The 24,668-nt window shown below is 38.0% G+C and overlaps 1 protein-coding gene across 1 annotated transcript in view; it reads left to right on the top strand.

The window, feature by feature from the left end:
• Positions 1-4,333: 4,333 nt before the first annotated feature.
• adgrb3 (adhesion G protein-coupled receptor B3) overlaps positions 4,334-24,668 on the top strand; it is a 114,930-nt gene continuing 94,595 nt past the window's right edge. Inside the window, exon 1 of the mRNA XM_020921426.2 lies at positions 4,334-5,087. Coding sequence (XP_020777085.1) covers positions 4,334-5,087 — 754 coding nt within the window. The remainder of the gene's footprint in view (positions 5,088-24,668) is intronic.

Below are 24,668 nucleotides of genomic sequence, written 5' to 3'. Positions count from 1 at the left end.
ATGTGCTTAAATGGGTGAATTTGATAGATAAATGAGTCAAAATGGCCAGCTTAGGACAATAGTTTGTTTGCTGTGTGGTCAATGGACTTGTTATGTGGTTAATAGACTGGTGTTTATCACATGTTAGTTTTGTAATGGACACAAATGCCGTAAAATAGCCATAACATCCAACAGTGATTGTATTTGGCAGGCTGACACACAAACATATGGGAGCGGGGCCACACCAGCCCAGGCAGGAGCAGGTGATAATGGGGCTATTCTTTATGTGAGATCATGAATAATTCACCAAACCATGTGCTCAAACGGATTCTTGAATTGACAGAATAATATGACAGATACTGCGAAGGCTATTAGAAGAGAAATATCACAAATGTTTTAGAGATTCAGGCGACAAAAATTGATGCAGCATATGCGACTAGTAAACTCTCACTGAATTCAAGAACAGGGCAATGCTGAAAACACAAAAGCTTTGCATAATATCAACACAGCCATATAAAGTATGCTTGGGGTGAACTACTTTTTGATCTTTGTGCACATTATTCGAAAGGTTGGCAGTTCTTGGACATGAATACTGAGAGGTTTTTGCTTGATTTTGGGAGTTTCATAAGAATACTTGAATGATTTGTGTGTCTTTAGAGATACAGTAACAAAAAGAAGAGGTACATATATATTTTACCTAACAAGATATAGAATGTGTTTTATTATTAAATTTTTTTTATACATTTACATGTATTTCTTTGGGTTCTTCCCATCATCCTCAGATATGCATGATCAGATAAACAGCCACCTTGCTTATGGCCCCTATAGCTGCTAAGACAATTGACCACTAACACATGTTTGCACAAACTTATAGTGTCTCCAGCATTCAAATCCAGCATCTCTCATAAAATATCAGAAGCCCCATTATACCCATTGGAAAGTGGACTGGCATGAGGTCACCCCTGATGAAGACAGAATTAAAAATCCACCCAATCACAGTTCATGGCAACTCACTGGGGCTAGCAGTTCAAATCTGGTTTTGAAGTCTGGCAGCAGATTCACATGTTGTAAACACTGCCTATAAACACCATTTTCCGCACATCTTAGATTCAGAGCCGGGTTTTGGCACTGTTTTTGGAAGGATCCTTTTCTCGCTGCCACTTCACACCAAAACTTCCCCGAAAATAAATAAACAAATGGGCTCTTGCAGCAGCATCTGCTCACATGGAACACTTTCAGTCGCGGCCTGAAAGAGAGGGCCAGGCTAATGGGAGTTAACTGTGCACAGCAAAGTGATTAGAGCTAGTGACCCATCCTCCAGAAAACAAGGAAAATATAATAAAGTGTGTCTGTATGTCCATTGCAGTGGTCTTGATAAGGGCACAGACTGAATCTCTTTTACAATATGCAAATAAATCTTAAGATGCAAATTGGCTGAACTCAACATGTGTGAAGGTCACGTACGCTAATTTCTCATTCATTAACTTTTCCTAATGCATATGTGGAGAGTGGGCCTATAATTATAAATCTCCCACCACCTGATGAAAACGTCTGCCAATGAGCAAAAAATGTGTCCTGTTTTGAATTTAGAAACATTCTGAGCACATTGAGACTGGTATAATAAATTGTAATTGTATAGGTTAATAAGTTTCCTCCTCTGTCCATAAGACCATTCTGTCCATTCATTCTGTTCTCAGGATCTTTGGCTGTAATTGATGCTGTATTGTTGGTGACCAAGGAGAACTTACGTGAGTAATAATTGACTGTTGATTGCAGGTTTGAATGTCTTTCATGTTATAGTAATAGAGAAGAAAATCCCAGGCTGCTATGTATTTCTTTAGCCTGTTTCATAAGCACTTATTGGGTTAAATGCATTACCCTTACCTTTATGATAGCAATTATGCCATAAACAATCCCTTGGGAACATGAACAATAGTGGAGATGAGAATGTATGTGCAGGTGAGACTTTTCCACGTGAAGTTTGTAGTTTTCCTCCTTGAGCATTTATTCCACTTGCGAACATGCTGTGAGTCAAGACAAAATAGTGTCCTGGCAGACAAGGTAATCAGTCTTTACACATGCTATTCCCTTGAAGAAAAAGTCCACATATGAGACTCTTGAATTGGAGAAAATGCCACTAGATTTGAGCATTACGCAGTCGCCATACATGATCCAGTTGTCTTCCGCTGGGCACACCTTTGACAAGTGGATAGACACTCTGAAGAAAAGGAAATCTGGAAATAAGAAGAGGGGAGGGCAAACGGGGAAGAAAGCGCTGCTGGTGCCAGACGCAGCGAGGAGCGTACGTACGTGCTTTATCTTAGCGGCTGAGAGAGTGTGACGTGATATTGCAGCCTGCTCCCGGAGCTCTGCAAGCAGCAAGGCGAAAAGCGCGTCTATTCCTCCCTCTCTTTTCTTTCTCTGTGTTCTAACTCACGGGTAGCCCCCCAACATCTTTTACATCCACCCACTACGGATCTGCTTTTTTGTACCGTTTTCTCATTTTCTCCCTCTCCAACAAAAAATACAACACATCAGGGGTGTGTGTGTGTGCGCGCGCGCGGGCAAGTTGCCGAGGAAAACATTTCATTGGGAATAGAGACACTGGAGGCTGCCGATTTATTTGATGGTGTAAGAATTTTGGTTTTCTTCTTGGCGTCTTTCTTTGCCACTCTATGAATTTTCTGTCTCTCCCTGGCTGTCTCTATCTCTCCCCTGCTTTCCTCTACTCTCTCTCTCTTCCGTCGTGTGTTTGTTGCGCTCCGCGTTTCTGTTGATGGGAAAAACCCAGAAGAAGATATGAACGGTCGGACTGGAGGATTGTAAGGAACATATAGGCTGTTTTTCCAAATGTTCGCCCATTGAAGCATCTTGTTGCGCCCGGACTTCTGCTAACGTCGGGGATGGAGACTATTGATTCACTGGAGGGCTGTACGATTTATTTATAAAAGGATGTGGTCAAGTATGTTGGAAAAATAGCCATAGCTTCCGCAGTGTAAGGTAAGAATACTTCTGCATGATTTTATAACCATGATGTTAAGAAGGGAGCTCATTTCATGTGCCATCTGTCTCTTAAAGTTTCGCCACCCCTCTCTGACACTGCCTCGTCTTTCTTCCAATTCTGCGCTAAAAGACAGTATTCTGCCCCGTTTTATTATCACATTAAATATCATGAGTTGCCCGGTTTCACAGAGGCTAAAATCACTTTGGAACGGCGTGCGTCGAAGTGGCATTGGATGAAAGGCAAAGTCAATGTCTCATGCGTTTCCTTCATTGCTCTTATAGATGCCCAGCGATAAAACCGTACCCTGTCCTTCGCTGAATACTGATTTTCATGTAGCCTTGGCCGTGAGTCTTGCGGAAGGGTGGAATCATGAGGTTTTATCACGACTAAAGCTGCTCAGAATCCTTATGTAACACGCATATCATCCCCCTGTGGCGACTGGAAAAGGGGAAGAAGTTGGAAATACAAGTGCGAATTAAGTGCATGTCTATTGTCTGGACTCTGGCTTCTACTTCAACGCCTACACACATGCACATACACATGCAGTTCAAGCCGCCACACACGCACACGCGCGCCCGCGTCCGCACGCTCTGCTGTGACACCGCTCACAGCTGCATTGCCTGTAGGATTAAAGCAATCAGGACATCGCATTGCATTCTCCCATTCGCTCCATCTCCCAAGTCCTCCGCCGTGTGTGTGGGAGCGCGCGCCATCCACGCAGTATCCACGCGCACACTGGCTCTTTATCAAATTGCATTGTCAAATATGTCAAGCCCCGAATTTCAGAGACGTGCAGGTCGTGGATAGTGAGCGAATGGCACATTCAGGCGCAGCGAGACAGACACAGGCAAAGTGACCAGGCGGACACAGAAAGACATTTTTCAGTCTGCGATTCGCTTTAAGTGTCGTCGAAGGAAACTGGCTAAATCTCTCAGACAGCTGCTTGATTCAAACACAGTCATTTACTGCGTAAAATGAGCATCCGGATTACTAAACTTCCCTGCGTCACATCTAACATGTTTTCATTCCACATTATCAAGACGGCACTACTCCGTGTAGCTTTACAAAATATAACTCGATAAATACAGTTTAAATGAGTCACATAATTGCACCCACCACCTAAAAATCTCAAATAAATATATAAATAACCGCAAAAGCGACCACAAGGTGGCAATGTTTGCACAAAGTAAGGAAGGTGGCTTGTGATAGAAAAGACATGTTGCTGGGGTTAATGTGTCCTTCATTTCCATTCAGAGCATTCACATATTAGAAATATTTAAACTATTGTGTTCTTCCATCAGCCTCACGTCATGTCGTCTCTGTCTCTCCTCACAGGCCAAATGACATAGGATGAAGGCTGTTCGAAACCTGTTGATTTATATATTTTCCACCTATCTTCTGGTTATGTTCGGATTAACTGGTGCCCAAGATTACTGGTGTTCCACTCTGGTGAAGGGGGTCATTTATGGATCATATTCAGTGACTGAGATGTTTCCTAAGAACTACACAAACTGTACATGGACGTTGGAGAACCCAGACCCAACCAAATACAGCATCTACCTGAAATTATACAAGCAAGACCTGGGCTGCTCCGAATATTCTTTACTTTCTTATCAGTTTGACCACTACTCACAGGAGAAGATTAATGAGCTGCTCAGAGTCAACGAGTCTATAGTCTACTTATGTGATACAAAGAATATTTATGTATTCCTACTATACGACAAGAATTTTGTTCAGCTGCGGAGAGTATTTCCTTATGATTACAACGGATTGACGCTACAAAAGCTGGAGGAGGAGGAGAAGTCTATTGTGGAGTTTCTTGTGTTCAATAAGGCCAGTCCGAGCCAGTTTGGGTGTCAGGTGCTTTGTACATGGCTGGAAAACTGCCTCAAGTTGGAGAAAGGGACAGTGGAGACGTGTGGGATCGTGTATACAAAATGCACTTGTCCTCAGCATTTAGGCGATGGAGAATCTGAGAGTATGCTAATGCTGAACAACGTGGTTTTACCTTTAAATGCTCAGACAGAGGGCTGCCTGGCACCGCAGCTCCAGGCTGGACAGGTGTGCAATCTGAGTGCGGAAGTGAAGCGTCCAACTAAAGAAGGTGAGTATTCTGTCATCTTTCTATTGGATAAGCTCAGATAAGGAGAATAAAATATAGTTTATATAGATATATGATGTTATGTTAAGTTGAAATGTGCACGCTATAGTCACTCCCCTCTTTACCCTGTTATTGCATGTTTGAGGTGTGATGGCCCATGAAACAAAGAGCACACATATGTAGAGACATAGGGTGGCTTTGAGTGCACTAAAGACCACAGTAGTTCAAACTCATAAAAAAGTATTAAACCTTATTTAAAACTGTAATTTTTAAAATGATTAAATCAAAGGTAGCTGTTTTGGGTTCAAACTACTTGTTTATGGTGCTTTTGCATTTGTATTATATAGAATTTGCATATTAAAGGGATAGTTCATTGTTGACCTTCAGATACATTTGTTGTATCTATTATGATGCAATGAGATACATGACAAATATAAAAATGGCTAGGAACTATGTGGGTTTTCTTTTAAAAAAAAATATAATTACATTTTGCTGTAAACAGATAAACCAAAGACAGTTTGCTCTGACATCAAATTTATATAATTTATGCAATTTAAACATTCAAAGATTGTCCATAAAACATCCATGTATTTCCAACAAACAAAGCAGAATACATACCGAAGCATCATCATAATCTTACTCAAGACTGTTTTCCATACTAATAGTCCCCCATTTACCCAGGCTTCACAGTGGCACCAGTCTTAATCCTTTTCGTGCATTTTATACAGTTAGACATATTGGCCTATGTCTCACAATGAAAAACAATAACTGATAGTAGAAATCCTACATAGTATCCTTACCATGGTTAGATAATTAGAAAACTCAGTCAATTCTATTTGATGGTGCAGATTGGCAGCCTCACTTCCATCAGTCTGCCCTGGGGCAGCTGTGAATACAAGAGTTTACCTCCACTGAGAGTGAAAAATGAGATGTACTGTAATGTATAAAGTGCTTTGGGTGTCTTGAAAGCCAATACATATGTTATTATTGTGCAAATTGTATGTGATTTGTCTATGAACTATCCCTTTAATATGACAGAAACACCAAGGTGAAAATTACACAGATGGTTCTTGGTGTTGCAATAGAGCAATGCAACGTGTTTGACTGCGGTTGGAAGTGAGCTTTAATGAACACAATGAGGTAATGGCTTTATGGTCGACAATGGGACTCGATCGGTGACTGCATCGGTAATTGTCACACATGAAAAACACATATTCCTCACACACGCACCCCTTATCACCCTCTGTAGTTCGCACACTGACAGCTCAATGATCTTTTAATTGTGAACGCCTATGATAAATATAAAGTAACGCTGTAATGATTGTGATCATTAGTGCCACTAGGTAGACCTCACATTCTTACGGCAGCTGGAATTACAAAGGCAGCCCTCCTTGACACCAGGCTGCTTAATACACAGCGCAGAGGGGAAAAGCCCAGAGGAATTCTGCGTATGTACTTCATACAGGGTGAAATACCGTGAGACATAAAGGAGGGGCATTCATCACGGCACGCTGAACCAAAAATAATGAGTCAACCTTTATATATTTTTGGGGTAGAGGCGGTGATAGCACAAACTGTTACTCCGGCGGTCTCCCTTGTGGCTTTTTACACGAATAATAATAATAGCGTAGAAAGCAGGTGGCAGTGTTTTAATCAAATGAATGGGCGTATATGTGGCTGGCTTAATGCTGCGACCCATTTGACAAGTAGCTGTAGTAGCTGGATACACTTGTTTTAAGAGTTACTTGTTCTGATTTTCTGAGAAGATTATTTTGAACATTTACCCCTCAGGCTCAAAGATGCCTTGAGCAAAAGTGTGCTCCACAGTTATGGTGCAAATTATTATTAGGCTACAACTAATCCTGCATTCAACATCACAAGTAATTTTAAGCTTGAGATTTTTGTAAAGGAATCAGTACTTTGGCTTGACCCATTTTGTGGTTGCAGTCAGATTTTTTTCTCAGATGAAACCCAATATATAGTATAGTTTATGGCGTAAATGGGTTGTATTTGTTTCTTGTTCTAACCAGATATCCTTTATAATTACAAATGTATTCAATCTTGGAACTAGCACAAGTCATATGATAAGTGGATTCTGCCTCTTTGTCAGAAGTCATTTGCATACTGGTTTAACATTTAGCTGTTAGATTTTTGTACCAGATGCCCTCCATGAGGCAACATTATTTGTCTTTTTCAAAGCACAGTAACAGCACAAACAGTACACCCCATAATGTTTTCAATGAGGTGCCTGCTGCTTTGCATTTTAGCTTTGCATACAGGTAAAAGTGCACTATATATTTTTCTAGTGGAGGGTCCACCTCCTGTTGTCTCCATGGAAATGTTATTGCCTTGCGTTGAATGCATATGTCTTGCCTCAATACAGAAATTAGATAATATTTTATTGTCCGATAATCAGGAAGTGCATGTAAGCATCCTATTGCTTTACCATCATGGAAAAACTCCACACTGACACATCATGGATGTCATGTGAAGTAAGTGAGGACTTCTGTAAACCGTTTCTTAAAAACAGAAGTTTGTTTTAGTGAAAATATGGTACAGTGCCTTTAATGTAAGTGGGCTTGCCTCTCCACATTTCTGACCTGTAACTTGCCTTGGTGCCATCATCTGCTTGGCTCAATGGAGACAGATAAGTTTAATAAGATACTATGTGGAACCTTCCAGGCAAAGCAATAACATCTCCATAGAAACAAGCAGGTGGTGCCCCCTCCTCCAGAAAAGTTGCACAGTGCCTAATTTTTTTTTATCCAGGCTTGGGGCCAGTACAAATACTAGTTAAATACCTTATTATTTTGACCCCTTTGTACATACTGATAAACAAGAAAACATTGGGCTTGCTGCTTCAGAATGCCATTTTTTCTATCTGCATGTTAATATCAGCTTAAGAGCACAGCTTATTTTCCCCCCTCTCTGTAAAGATTTGCTACTGGCTCTATTTATAGGGCCGGTTGATGGGTGGTTTGAATAAATCCGTTTTCATCTGGATAACGCTGAGATCACTGCTAGGTTAAAAAGAGCACGGTGCCTCCTCTACTGTGGCAGTCTGGCGACATACAAAGAATACAAAGCAATGTAAACTGTTGTCAAGGGAGCTGTTAGATAAAATAAGAACTTAAATGCTCAAAGATATGGCAAAGTTTTTGATGCAGACCTTGGCACAGAACAATAATGCAATTACAGACCGTATATGATGGACTATGGCTAAAACATAAATAAATAGAAAGTATATAAGTATGTAAGAAATCATTTTTACTATTAGCACCAGAATAAAATGTAATTGGAGTGTTTGTTATAATTTACCAATTCATTCAAATAATACCTTTGACTTAAGTTGTATTGTGAATCTCATATCAAATGCTATTAATAAATACACTTTAGAAAATAAATTACTTAATTTTGCACTCTTAAGAAGTTGTCTAATTACTTGCTTTAAACTGCAGTTTAGGGCTTTTGTTTAGATTTGTTCTGCTTTTCAGCCTACTGTGCTGTATTTTTTATTTTTTTTTACATGGTACATTGTTTTATTCTTTAATATACCATCATAATTACTGTTGGTAACTTTTGATCTTTTGTGTGTGACCTGGCACAATGACATTCAGGTGGCGGATGACTCATTTATACTATTTTATTTCGGCCACACTCACATTTTATGAATAAAAGCTGTAGAGAAAGCTGCAGCAATAATATGTTATATGACACATCAAATTCTGGACATTTTTACCCTATAGCAAATAGGGTAGCATATAAGTTTAGCCAGTGGTGGAAGAAGTACTTTTTCTTTTTTTTTCTTTTTTTTTACCAGAACAAAGAAATACTCAAGTAAAAGTATCAGATGAAAAAAATCTACTTTTGTAAAAATATTAATGTACCAGTTTAAAAATGCACTTAAAGAGTAAAAAGTATTTTGCATATAACTTGAGGTTACATGTACTGATTTTGATACAGATTTGTGCCAATTTTTGTTGAATAGAAACAATGGGCACTTGTTTTTCCTAGTTGTTTGCATGTCTATACTTTTGTTTGCTCAAACTACAAATCTGTGAACAATAAATTCTCAGCCTTTTCAGCAGGTCTCACACAATAATAAAAAATACTTTTACTTTTCAGTCCTGCTCAAAAATGTAGTGGAGTACAAAGCACAGATACTTGTTGTCAGATGTAGTGAAGTAAAAAATATCCACTTTAAAATTTAGATATCTAAAATTTATACTTAGGTGCGGTACTTTACTGCTTTTACTTTGTTATGTTCCACCACTGGGAATAGCAAATCCAAACATGTGTTGTGAATTTTTATCTCTTGCAGTGTTTCGCAAATGACCTGCAAAGACATTTGTATAGGTTTCTTCCCTATTCCCATTGTCTCCCTGCAGACCATTTAGTTCACTTGACTGTGGAAAAATAAGCAGCCATAGTCTTGTGTGTGACAGATATTTTGGTTGAAACCTGACAAAGTTTGGTGAGATGGGGTCAAAGATTGTTGACAGCTGAGGAGAATATCTGTAATTTCACTCTTTTCCAACACAGTGTAGACAGTGACATCCATGTTAGACCCAAATAGAAAATACACCATTGTCTAAAATATCGTAAAGTGCCAGTTAAACCAAGTATATTTCTAGTTGAGTACTAACTCCATAATAATGTATAGTCAGTGTGGTCTTTGCTGCTGAGGATTAAAGCAAATGCAGTAAATGAATGAATGCAATGTTCAGTGATTTAGGCTCAACTACAACTATCTAACTATAACTAGAATATTTTTAACCTAATGTTTTAAGACCCTACTTTTACAAGGATTCTGACACCATTGCTTTTGCGCACGACAATTCTTCACCAAGATGAAAAAACGGAAACTACTAGATCTACGAACGCCATGACGACCACCAATACGTCTATGATTAATGCTTTCATTATCTCTATGCATTTATCTTCTCTTGACACTCAAAGCAAGCAAAGCATGTTCTTAAATGTACCCCAAATAGCTTACTAAAATGTACTCTTGGTAGAACTAAGACGATTCCAAGTTTGAGCAGCCCCACAAACCAATGCAATTAGCTGCAGCAGATAAAAGAGCACAGGGGAATATGGAGACAGTAAGGCAGCAGTAGGGAGATCATTCATAAAGACAGCCAATATAATTTACTTCAAACTTCGCTAATGCTCCGAAGGACTGCAGCTCATAAGTATGTAAAATATTTCCATAAATATTTGATGAGTCTCCAAAGTAGGGCCCCAAATTCATTGTTAGTACAAGAAGTGGGTTGGAAATGACTTTGACGGCGCAACTTTGAGCCTTGATCTGCCGTTTAGAGACACAAGTTGTAGGTTTAATTCACATTATGAGTTCAGAATGTATAAAAAGTACTAAAGTGCATATTCAAAAGATGGCAGTGGAAGAAGGTCAGTACATAGATTTGCATTGTAAACATAAAAGTTGTATTATCTAGTATTACTCAGAATTTGCGAATGAGTGAATTGGAAAATAGCAGCCATATTGGAAGTAACAGTACTCGCCATAATCAAGCAGTTGATAAGCTAAAGGTATCATAGAAAGTACTTCTAGAACCATCAATGATTCCAGTTAGGACTGGGTGATATAAATTAATCATATAAAAAAATAAAATAAAATATGAGCTCATTGCCCAGCCCTAATCACAATACTGAAATGATTACACAAAATTCATACCTGTAGCCGTTCTAATTGCAGAAAAGTTAAAATAATACATAAACAGAAAACCTATTATTATCTGTTATATATTTTTATGTAAATCTAATTATTTTGCTGCACTTTTTTCTATACCTGAGGAATATTTTTACTTGATTACTTTGTCTGTGTACTTAAACAGCAGATCACTCAAACTTTAACTCCAGAGGTTTGATGTCACAACCATTGAACATTGCACCTCCTCTTCTCCTGTCACTTGAGGCAGATGCTGATTTGTGCACTTACTGATGCTTGTATTTGATCATTACACTGTCTGACTCCACAGTAGCTCCACGTGCTAGATGGCTATCGTGCTTTATTGGCAAATGAAATGTGTGGTATAGAGTGGTCCGAGCACAGCAGCGGCTCAGCTCCTCTCTGTCGCTGCTGCGTTCTCATAGAGAGCCCTTTATTCACTTTGGATCTCAGTCAAGTCACTCAGTAGTCACACTGCATTATGCTCAGCCCCATTGTTCTGTACACTCGGAGGCCATTTTAGTTCCAACTCAGTGGAGGAGCGTGCACAGATCAACAACACCAAATCTGGATTTAGCCCACATGTTCATTATACATTTTACTCATATAAATCCTTTGGTAATTCATATCTTAAACAAAAGGAATACTACAACGGTCTTAGCATAGTGATATTTACTCTATATTGCAACGTGGTCTTCTAAGCGACCGTGATCATCTCCGGGAACCAGGTCAATGTAATGATGCAGAAATTCACTAGAAGCTATGAGAATCGGATCGACAGCCAAACTTTTTACTTCTGATTTTCCTGATTCAGACTCAAAGCCCTTGTAATGGTACTGATATAGTACCCAAGTTGATGTGAAACTACTTGTTATCCAGAATGCACTACATTTGCTTTTATAGTCTTCAACCACCTGTTACTGTGAACCAAAAATGTATATTTGTAAATATTGTGTACATTTTTTTTTTTTTACTTAAAATCAAACATGGATGAAAATATGAAAAATGACTCAGTATTGTAGAGATAACAGGAAATAACCCTAACCCTATCTTGTATTGACTATGTATGTATGAGTGTGAAAACTATCCAAACTCTTATAACATCAGTGGCCTCGCTGGACTGACAAAAAAAAAAAAAAAATCCTATTTCTAATTTGAATAATCTAAAACAGATTTGAAACAATAAAGGTTTGGACCACACTTGATCCAAAAAAAAAATGCTGTTAATGTACATATTATATACATTATGCAACTGGACACAGTATACAGGTAATAGCCAGAAAGAAAATGAACTTCAAAGGTGAGTTTTATTTTAAAATTATAATTTAAAGTCTCCCAAGTTACAGACATTTTAGAGTCTCCCAAGTTACAGACATCAATTCAAGACGTCATTCTACCCACTGTTTGCGCAGATAAATGACATTCAGCGTTCATATGCTTAATAACATCATGATGCAATAATTCAAAATGGCTGCGGTCATTGTCCTGTGATGATTGGCTCATTCATTTGCCTGATGGTGCTTTGCTAATGAAGCCATTCTGTGTGTATTCAAATGGAGCAGAGATCTGACCTGCTCTGCATCTCCATCAGAGTGACAGGCCCTCCTTTTTAACTTTACTACACACAGTAAAGTCTCATGTCATTCAGGCCCTGTTGCCCATAACTATGTCATATTACGGCTAGTATGGCAATCACAGTAATGGCTTTCAGTGTAGTGCAATGCTGTGGTAAAGCTGCACTTCACATCTGCCCAACTGCACTAGCAAACCAGTAAAACTCAGCATAACAAAGACGCAAGCATGTATTTATATGCATGCTCTCCCCACCTGTACTGCTAGCATGTTTCTTCGTATAAATCCCAAATATTGTTAGATTTGTGAGCCCATACCCACAAAGCATTGCGTTTCCCCACAAGTGCTCGTAAATTCTGCTGCAAATGCCACATACAGTATGCGCCTGTGTAGCATTCAGCTCTTATTCAACTCTTTGAGCTCTGCCTATTAAATAAAAATAACACTTGGCCGTAAATCTGATCCGCCATCTTTTCACTGCCGCTGACAATGTTGTATTGCATTTGGTTCATGCGCACTCTGAATGTGTAATATTTGGTTTGAGGAGATGCGGTAGTATTAGCCTGTTGTGGAATGTAAGCTTTGATTTTGACAGATTAAAACTTCTTTTAACATATAAACAACTCTTGCTTTCATGAAGGTAAAACAATGTAGCAATAAATCTAAACGTTGTACGTGGAGAGGACCAACAAGACTGAAAATGTGAAATGAGCATTGAAAAAAAATCCATTTGTGGTTTAGATGAGTACACAGTGGAAAGTGTTACTAGCTAATATCCCTTCACTGTACATCATCCATTTGTGCCACCTAAACACTTATTTTCAAATTAGAAGAAACCAATTGCAGCTGAAATATTTTTAAAGATTTAAACATTAGTCACAGCAGATAATTTTTTCCATTATCTTTTTCAACCATTTTCCTCTCTCGCTCTCTCTGTCTCTCTCACTCACTCACTCATTCTTACTCTTTCTCTCTCTATCACTTATTCTCTCTGTCTCTCTTCTGTGCGTATGTATCTCTCTCTCTTTCTTTCTCTTCTGTCTCTCTCCTCTCTCTGCCTATCATTTTCTCCCTCTCTTCCTCCATCTCTTCTCTCTGTGTGTACATCTCTCTCTCTCTCTCGCTGTCTTTCTCTCTCTCTATCTCTCTCTCTCACGCAGTCTCTCTCTGGCTCTCTTTCCTCTGTGTGTGTGTCTCTCTCCCTCTCTCACTGTCTTTCTGTCTCTCTCTGTCTCCCTCCTCTCTCTCCCTATCATTTTCTCCCTCTCTTCCTCCATCTCTTCTCTCTGTGTGTATCTCTCTCTCTCTCTCTCTCTCTCTCTCTCTCTCTGTCTTCTCTCTCTCTCTCTCTCTCTCTCATCTCTCTCTCCCTATCTTTCTCCCTCATGTCCTCCATCTCTTCTCTCTGTATGTGCATCTCTCTCTCTCTCTCTCTCTCTCTCTCTCTCTCTCTGTCTGTCTCTCACTCATTCTCTCTCTGGCTCCCTTCTCTGTGCGTGTGTCTCTCTCTTTCCTTCTCCTTCTCTCTCTCTCTCTCCTTCTCTCTCCCTCTCTCTCTCTCTGCCTCTCAGTGCTGGCCTGAGTTGGCTGTGGAGTGCAGTAGTAGTAGTCGTAGTGTGTGGTGTGTGGTGTGTGTGGCATGTGCTGACGCTGGGCTTTGCGGGGGCCTCTATGTGCACTATACCACTCTGCTGCTTCATCACAACAGCACCAGTAACAGTTCCAGAGAGAGGAGCCCTGCACACAACCCCAAACATTTACATTCTTAATTGTTTGTGTTGCTCCGACATCACAGCATTTTATTTATGAGGTAAAGACGAGTGTGTTTTATAAATCAAAGCACTATCTACAGGCCTCTTGTTCTTCTCACTTCAAAAAGGTTCCTACATTAGGTAGAGAGGACTACTTGTGTTGAGCTGAGAACCATTTCTTCATTAATTAAGTATTGATGTTGTACCGTTTGTGCTTCTTTTATTTTATTTATTAGGTTTTCTTTGCCTTTACATTTTTCTGATACCACATCATGATAATTGCGTGTGTGAAGGCTCTGGAAGGGTCTAGAACTGGACCATAGACATACCTCTGTTCTAACTTGAAACAGTCCAACCACAGTTGCTAATTTAAAGTACGTGTCTCTCAAATGTGGAAGTGTAAAATGTGAAATGTTTGCTTTTGCTGGAAGGGGCCGTGCGTCTCTCTGATTGGTTAATCCTCCTGTCAATCATGCCCTCTGGAATCAAGGAGACAGGATACGGTTCCAGACCCACTCGTCTTTGTAAAGTTTTGTCAAAGTGTGTGGTTATGGCTGGTCAGGTAACCATGCAAAGATTTTATAATGGACTTTGGAAATGTTCTTGCTTTTTTGAGTAATGGCCCAATAAGAAAGTCTTGCTTGACCCCATAAAAAGTCTTGCTTTAGCCATGGTTATAACAAATGATTACTTTATATAACGTTGTGAGCAATGGATGTTATGCCACAATGGAAAGAGCTTCTACCCTGAACTAAAACATTTATCTATTTTCCATTACAAGACTGGATAAGTTTATTATTAAAGGTGGACTCTTGTGAGCTTTAACACATGTTATAATGCTGTTACCTCCTCAAAAACATACTCAGAGTTGTGTTGTGTTTCATTCATGCATGTTTGAGTAATCCTGCATTATTAGTCCGTCTACATCGCCAGAGATCATAATTCTCTGTTCCACCTTGTGATGTTATGTAGTTTTAGTTTCCAAGTCAACAGCTACCTTTTAACTTCAGTTCAGTAGAGACCGGCAGTTCCAAGGCTGAAATTATCCAGTTGAGCCACATGACATCACAAGATGGATCTGTGCATTTTCTGTTTGAGAGAAGAACTCAGCCTAAATAGGCATGTTTTTGATGAGGAAACAAGAATATAAGATCAGGAAATAGCGTAAAATGGGGCTTTTAAGATTCAATACAAGGGATGTTACAGTAAAAGAAATATCGTGATATCGTATCGTCAAAAGTCTCACAGGAATATTGTGGGCTGTCACAATATATTGAATCACAAGTTTCTTTGCTTAAATCCATGGTTTTATAATAGCAACAGCTTATAAACATAGAGAACTACATATCCCTTGATTCATTTCGGTGCAGAAAACATGAAGAAATATGTCTTTTACTTGAATTCTTATGACTGTAATAATTCACACCAAAATCTTGTTAAGGTATTTTAAAAGCAAACAAAAGTCCCATCTTTAATTATTAGCTCTTCAAAATATCGCAATAAATATTGTACCTGGAGATGCATATCGTGATAATATTGTACTGTGAGATTTGGATATCCTTACATCTCTAGAATATGACAATAAATGTTTTACCAAATGAGTGATCAAAGCATTTTATTATGTCCATGTTGTTATTATGTATTATATCATAATATCGTGAACCTCTCAACCATACCGTGAGCTTTCCTGTGATATTGCTATAAATATCGTACCATGAGGTTCATACCGTGACAATATCATATCACGAGACTTGGATATTGTTACACCCCTATTCGTTACATATTTACGACTTGTATATCTTACAAATAATACCTTTTGCAAGATATTGTAATAGGTATAAAAAACGCATTGTATACTATATATTATGACAAGATTGAGACGTTGATGTTCGCCACACACAAGCTTGATATTTAAGTTTTCATTTTGACTTCAAACACATCAATGTCCTGCGGCACTTGTGCTTTTGTAGCAGCCCATATTACATTAAAGTGTTTAATAAATGAAGGTTTGGCATCTCCTTTGCAACAAAAGTAAGATTTGAGCGAAACAACTGTTGTGCTTCTCGTGTGACAGTTCCTAAACGCGTGGGCCACTAAAATGGTCTTATTCATCCTTGTCAGAAAACACACGGGGCTGCTGCAGTTTTGCCCCACAGTGGTAAGCGAGGCAGTGCTTTGAAGCTTGTATACAAATAACTCTGTCAGATATCTTCCACTGCTCACGTAATGCGTTTTATGCTAAACTACCACACATTTAAGCTTTCTGTGTAGGCTGGTGTAAGTTCTGTCATACCCCCCATTGTTCCAAGGCTGTTTAGTTATTTTAATGTAAATGAAGCGCCACTTTGAGGCTCACATTTTACTTTGTGCATATCCAAGTTGCTTTCTTTCTTGTGGGATGTTGTTGGACATTTGTCTCAGCTCATTGTCGAGAAACATTTACATAAACATCCATGATCCAAACCTGGCAAATGAGTCTGCCAATCACATCCACTGAAAAAGAAAAAAAAACTGTTATTTTCTAAACAGGTTGTCAAAAGAAAAAAAAAAAAAGTTAATAGCTTTCTGTGTTTTTGTGTTTCACTTTTTGTCCCGAAGTGAACTGAATTCATCACAACGTCAATAGCGTATTGTGTATTTTATTGACACCTGCTAATACCCAATTTAGGCTTTAGGTTTAGTGTAATAGTGTAAAAATGGCAAGGAGAGGTTTTGTGAGCTGCAATTTTCTGAAATAAATAGCAATATTGTTGTCCCTTTTCATTTCTTTTCTTACTTTAAACATCATAATTAAATACAACAAACTCTACCTTTGAAGTTTCAACCATGTTATTATATGATATTATAAGCCATTTTCTCTGCCACTTTTCTCTTGAAGTTTTTATTTACCAAAAAAATGTAATATCGAATCTTTATCAGAATAATGTGTGTGTGCTACAGAATGTACTATATTGGATAATTAGTATTTTGAAACCATAGCCATCCGTGACTTCCTATTACAAAATCACTTCTCATTAAAGATGTCTTTTCATAATTAGATCATGTTTCAGTGGGCAGTTACATATATATATTCATTTTTAAATTTAATTAGTATGTGAATGTGTGTTAAATCTGTTTTATTTTGCACAGCATGTACATCATAATTACTTAACTTTATTGATCCACAAGGAAAATGATTTGGACACAGTAACTCACAATTCACAATATATTATAATAACAAAGAGCAAAAAAATATAATTGGTAATAGCGAATTCAAAATAAGTAGCAAAAATAAGACTTAGACTAATGTCAAATAAGGCATTATTATATAAATACAAACATATCTCAGCTATATACAAGAGGTCATAAGGAAAAACAACGCAAAGATAAAATAATAATTCATTAGTATGTGAATGACTGTCATATCTAGCCATTTTTTATTTTATTTTACAGAGTATGCACATTACAGCTGAGTCATATCATAGTTTGCTGATGACATGTTTGGCTTTTGTGACCTTTTGACCCCAAGCAGGATAAGCTGTCATACTGAACACGCCCTCTTCTCCTCTAATGCCATGTCCTTTGTTAGGGGATTTAGATTTTCATTTGCCTAAAATAGCAGCCCCGAGTCTAAATAAATTATAACTTGACTTTGTCTCCGAGCAATAGTATCCAACACACGGTGCTCTGATACTGTGATGATGAACTACATTTTAATTGCACCAGTCAAACGTGGCCATTTTATTAGGCACACTAATATCAGGGAAGGGCAGACACAGAGGTAGTTTGTTTCAGAGACTCAGTTGCAGGGGCCAGGTCTTGTACAGTTGAAGTATAGTAAGCAGGGATTTGGTTGCTATGGTTACATTTGTCTGACAGGCGAAGACAGTGTACCTAATAAAGTGGCCAGTGAGTGCATGTGAATATTTTCAATACTTGATTGTGATTGGTATTTTAGGCCTTAAAAACAAATGTCAAATTCAGAGCAGGGCATGAAAAAACTATCAACCTTTGCATATCTTAAAGGTGCATTGTGTACATTTTCTGGTCCACAATTGCTTGACTCTATGGAGATGTGATTGTTTGCCTGCAGTGTTCCACAGTGCATTATTAAACTTGTCTATTTTGCATTTATTCCATTACAGGTGTTTTATTGCTTAAAAATTCCATGAAAATGATACACTGAGACGCCTCTACACAGATCTGAAATGTATCTTGGCCTTGTTTTGTTTCTGCTCATCTTCATGGAGATAGATGACTTTAATGCTTTGCTGTGGAACATTCCAGGAAAAACAGTAACAGCTCCATGGAGAGAAGTAGTTGGCGGACCCGCGACAAGAAACCAAGAAACAAAGCTAATTTCTCATCAGCGCTTTTCTCTTCACAGTGGAATGTTGAACGTGTATAAAAAATATAAATAAAAATTAAAAAAAATCTGACATTGTTTGTAAAAATGAGCACAATTTGAACTGCAATTTGTATTTTGTATAGTTTTTGTGTCTCTTTGACTAACACAATTTGCTTCACAGTTAACTTTTCAACTAAGAATCAATTTGAACTTTAAAGCTTTAATTATAATAAAACATAAATAGTCAAAATTGCATAAGTTACATAATGCAAGTGTAAGCTGTAGGGAGCTGTTTTTCCATCTGATAAACTGCATGTCAGAAGGCTAGATCGTCTCTGCTCCATTGTGCGCAAGAAGAGTAAGGCCTCAGAGGACAAGAGCCATAATGAAATATGACAGATAAATCAGGAGGTCTCAGGATATGACTTGAGATTACTGGATCAATACAGCACCATGCACTTTCCAAAATGCTCTGTCCCCCATCTCTACCCCTCTGCTTAAGTACAGCCTTGGGTTTGGCATTTTTATCGGAGCACATCACGCTTTCATAATTCAACCGCTGTACCTGAATCCTAAAAAAAAGGAGAAGCAGTGCAGTAAATGTAAAAAATGAAATGCCAGATGTCCCATGGAGTCATCTGAGTTCAGTTAATTTTGTGGAGAGAGCGAGGTGATGCCGCTCCGGGACAAACGCACAAATGCACTCAGACGGGGAGTGCGTGCTTGGCTCTCATTGTGGGTGACTTGATAAAGGTGCACCCTGTGATGTAAGTGTCCGAATACAAGGTTACGGCACCAGGAGATGTTATCGTAAGGGACAGAACAGGTCACCTTAGAGGGCGAAGCAAAGTCAAGGTAATAAAAGAATAGTCAATGGAATGTGAAGGTACACGTATCCAAATGACTCAATAGGCTCTGAAGCATGCTAGCTAGCGCAGTGTATCTCCAAGCTAGTATTTACGTTTATTAAAAGTACATTGTGTAACTTTTCTCGTGGAGGGTCCATTAAATGCTTTTCTTTGTGTTTCACAGTATGGTAAACCTTGGTATACCCTTGTTAAACCTTTCTACTTTCATAAAGATCAAACCAGACCACATTACAGGTTTGATCTATGGAGAGGAAATCTTGCTCACAGTCAAAATGCTTTTTTTTTTTTTTTTTTTTTGAGCAGTAAAACCACCTGTCATTGACTAAATGTAAGGCAGACTTGTTTTACTACTGTGGAACATTCCAGGCAGAGCAATGACATATCCATAAAAATAAGCAGGTGATGGACCCTCAAACAAAAAGTTACATAGTGCACCTTTAAAATAAGAAACCTTTTCAGTTTAATTAAAATAAAGACTATCCAATTATTTTTATACATAAAATACTTCAGTTTGTGGTTTTGTATTAATCCATAGCTATTATGTCTCAAAATTAGCATTAGCATTGAGAAAAAAACATCTCTTTTTAAGTGTGTACAGAGCCTATTGAAAGTAATGACAGGAAGTAATTCACATTATGGAGAGACCATTGTTCTCTATACTCCTTTTGTTTTGTTATGAAACCATAAAATATCAATAAAAAAATAGAAATAGGTTGTACTAAATAAAAATTTTAAAAAAGCATATCAACTTAAAACATGTTACTACATTATTTGTGGTACCATTTATTTACTCCATCTTAATTAGCCTTAATAAAGGATGAATATGGATAGGCCTGTCATGGTAACAAATTTTGAAGTACAATATATTGCTGAAGTAAATTTAGACAATAAACAATAATACTGAAACTAATTTATGGCACTGACACAATCACCCATGAGAAAAAAACACAAAAACTAAACAATGTTGCAATAAAACAAAACATAAGCTGCAATAAAAAATGGCAGAATGAAACACTTTAGTATTTAGTTTACCATAGAAGTTATCAAATTCAATCTTCTACAGCTCAAATAGCATATAGCCACAAAATGTTCCAGTAGTGCAAAGAAATTGCATACACAATAAATAGTAACCACCCAAAATTATTGTTCCATCTAACATATACTGAATGATAACTCCATAGAGTAATTAGCGTGACAGGCCTAAACATAGACTTAATCCCTAAAGAACAAATAGTTAAGGGAAGGGTTAGGAATTGGAGTAAGTCGGGGTTATGTTATTAACTGAGTACTTCCTAAGCTTGAATCATTCTTAATAAACAAATAATTAAATCTTTCTTCTTACTTTATTGGGGCTAATTAAAGTGTCATTATCATTTAAGTTAAAGTGTAATTTTTTTTTCACATACTACAGCCAAGGAAGCAGATGCAGAGTTGATTTGAATAGATGATTGAATGGACCAACTTCAGAGCTTTGGTACATATCCTAAGAGGCAGCAGTTAGGAGGGGAGAGTGCAGCTTTTGAATGGCTTTAAATTTGTTTAATTAAGAGACAGAGGCAATAGGTTGTCATTGTCTACCAGCGACAGACAGGTGACAGGTTTATTAATAGAGGGATACCTGTTGAGCCTCTGCTTCACTGTCATCTAAACTAAAACACATATTCTTTTATCCAGATTTAAATTGTTCCTCACAAAATGGCAGAGAGATTATGTCTATTAGTTTTGTGTAAATAATGAAACATGAACATTTATTCTAAATTGAGAAACAGCTACCAAATAGCGTAACATGCATGTTGTAATCTTCAGTTATCAGTCAAAGTTGTTATATTTCTTTAACAAATTTACATTTTTGAAACGATTTTAATCCACAAATGGTTTAAAACAGAACAGATCCCTTCATATTTTGCGTTGTGTGATGATGGTGCATGAAGTAAATGAAAGATGGCTGACTGCAAAGCGCGTTCCTGTCTGTGATCGGCTGGCTCTTTGATTTGGGGCATTCAAAGACACCTTTGTTTTCTAAAGGAAACAGTAATAGACCTTCTCTATGTGTGAAGCAGTTCTGCAGGGCTTTGATTTGGCCTCTTTGAAACATACATCTATGAAGTGAGGTCATGTGACACACAGCTGCTGTGTTAGAGAGTGTCTTTGTGGATAATCTCAAACTAATGAATACACAGAAAATGGATGAAAATAATAAGCCTGTAATTTGTGGCTTGCCTCCAAGCTTCATTTGCTTTCTGTCATTATTGATTAGCATCTAAAAAAAAATAATTTTTTTTTTCCTTTGGAGCATTGCAAAATTAACGCATTTGTCCCTTCACGCAAGTCCTTCTAATGAAATGAGTTTATGTGGATGCCATAATATGATCTAGCTCTTATTATGCTACATTAGGGTTATGCAATATCAGAAATATACATTTGATGTGTTAACCTAACCATGCTAAATATAGATGATATGGATATGCTTTTTATACAGCTACTGTCCTGGTTAATTTTATGACTACTTTACACCAATAACGCTGGGCTAAGGCATGACAAATTCTGTAGATCTCCAGATAGATGTGTGTTATACTACCTGTTTCGGGCTATGAAGCAAAGCATGGTGTGATCTAGAGTACAATTTCTATGTATTTTGATGCTATCTTTTAAAATTTTAAAATGTAATTATTAGTAGAATTATAAAACAACATTTATGGTTATTTATTGTAAACTGGTTAGAGAAGAGCAAGATGACTTGTTCCAGTGTGGATTCACTTTGGCCCTCTGGTCTAGAGTTGTAATCCACAATATTGTAGATGTCTTCATAGTGTTAATTTCCAACAGTGTTTCATGTGTAATCGTTTCGATCTTCAATGGTGCTTCTAGTGCTTCTGCTGGATTTCTGTGTTTACAGTGTGAGAGGCAGGATGAGAGCAGGTGAGCTCTTGTGTGGAGTGTTCATGTGGACACTCAGTCCAAACACACACACAAACTTCTCAGGTCTGTGGTCATGGATTTCTGGGGAGAAACAAGGATCATGCAACCAAAATTATTCTTCAAGTTTTGCCATTTAGGATAATATGCAAGTATTGCAAGCAACAGGATTAAGGCACCACTAATTTGTACATACTATAGACTGTAATACAAGCACATAGCTGCAAGACACAGTGCTTGATGAGGGCCAGGCTCAAAGTACAGTGGTCTCTATGGAAACGCTGGTGCAGATGAATGTATTCAGAGCGGAGCTACGCAGTGCAATCATTTTAATCATCATTTAAAGGGAAGCATCCACACTCTCTATACCAGTCTCTTTAATACAATTTAGAGGTGACCTTGGCTTCTGCAAAACATTGATTAATGTTTTATCAAGAATATATGTTTTTACAAGAAAAATAAGACTTTTAGATTTTGCATTTGAATGTGTGCAGTTTTTTTAAGTAGATTTTTAAAAGTTGATCTTCACTATACATTTATATTATAATATAATGAATTATGTACAGTTCAGATGTGTTTGTGTATATTATTGTTATTTACACTGTAATACTGAAAAAACAGTTGAGTTGAAGCTCAATTTGTCATTAATATTCCAGGATTTAAACTAAACTGTCTGCATATATGTAGTGTTCATAGATGTACATACAGTAAGTACATGCTGCTAAGCTTGAATGAACTGAGCAGTGCTCCTGGCCCAGTGTTTCTTGTGGGACATTCCTATAGCTGTACTCTGATCCCTGCTCCAGGCTCTAATCTAAAGCTGTCTTTTGGAGCTTGATTCTCAGTGTATGATCTCCCTCCTCAGGCCTGCCTTCACTGCAGCTCAGCGGTGTCCAGCGTGTCTCTGTTGTTGTTGTCTAACAGTTTGTGAAGTGCAATAATTGCAGCTTTCTCTGATGTGAGGTGACAATTAGAAGAAGGGGGCGACTGGAAGAGATTAGTGAGAGTGAGAGAATGGTTTGCCATTTGGCAGAAAGAATTCTCACATCTTCAATTGTTGAAAAAAAATCTAAGCATTTTGTAAACATTGTTCTTTGTTGGTGTCAGAGACTTGAATTGAAAAGTCCAACATGTATTTCAGTGCACACACATGCACACTGCTGTACTCACTGCTTTACCTCTAGTCTCCTTCTATGACACGGTTCACCTGAGCCACCTCCGTGTAGTGTAATCATCCTTTTAAGGTCACTATATTACCTCATATCTCTGACCCCACAGACACTGACAAATGAAGAGCGCTGCTGGAGCAGGTGATTTTGTTATCTGTCCTGTGAGCGGCCTCACTATTACAATGAGGCTGGGTCAGGGTCAGACTGGACTCCTCTAATGTCAGCACTTATCAGCCTATGGCTGTGTGACCTTATTAATATACATCTTCATGGCAATATAATCCAAGGTAAATATTCCTGCGTCCCTTTAGTGTCACACTTGTGCCATAGTGCAGAATGTGATCTACATAGAGGATGCAGATTGGAGTGAGGCAGTGACTGCCAGCACAGCGCCACAGGAAACGATATCTTAATGAATTTACAGATTATCTGTGATCAATATGAGCAGGCAAAAAAAAAAAAAAACAAGGAAAAATTAAAGTGCTGAATTATTAACATGGACAACTAGTGCTGAAACAATTAGAGCATTGATTGGCTGGAAATTACACAAGAACAATTTAGAAAACAAAATCTGTCATTTGTTATTTTAGACAGTTTGTTTTTAACTAGATTGTGGTATCCAATTTTATCATTATCATTTTATTGTGACATTTTTATGAGTGATATTTTATAATCACATGTAGAGTCAAAATAAAGGACATATAATATTAATTAAATGTTGGTATTATTTTAAATGTGTGTGTGTTGGTTGTTAGTAGGTGGACGTAGTAAATAAAGTTCTAAATAGGTACATAAACAGCCGATGTGTCAGGGCTGATCATTTAGCGCTCCGGTGGGCCTGTGATCAGAATGCTTTGTCATGGCAGCATTAGCTCAAGTGCACATTAATTGGAGCGGAGCTGCATATACACTGGTGTATTAAGTCCACAGCAGGAAACAGGCTACACCCCGGGTGCACTCCCCCCTACAGTAACTTCTGTCTCGCTCGCTCTCGCCGAGGTAACACTGTGATTAAATTACATCAGAAATTTTCCTTAGGCTCTCCTTTTGCACCACGGTTACTGAAGCATTCTCGGATGTATTTGACAATTCAGATATCGAGTTAGGAGTTATTTTTACAAAGCGGTGCGAGTCAGTGCGTGGATGTTACCAAATGGATCATTATCAAAAAGGAACGCGCACAAACACAAACCCAGTGTCAAGAGACACGCGGGCCAAGTCAAGTGAACAACTGCATACAATATGGCACCTTGGAGGAACATTGCATCATACTCATAGTAGCGGTACA

Source organism: Boleophthalmus pectinirostris, unplaced genomic scaffold (assembly GCF_026225935.1).
Source record: "Boleophthalmus pectinirostris isolate CB_2022bp ecotype Guang Dong unplaced genomic scaffold, ASM2622593v1 HiC_scaffold_5, whole genome shotgun sequence".
Lineage (NCBI taxonomy): Eukaryota > Metazoa > Chordata > Actinopteri > Gobiiformes > Gobiidae > Boleophthalmus > Boleophthalmus pectinirostris.
Note: the sequence above shows the minus strand (reverse complement) of the source record. Positions and strands in the feature narration are given on the sequence as shown.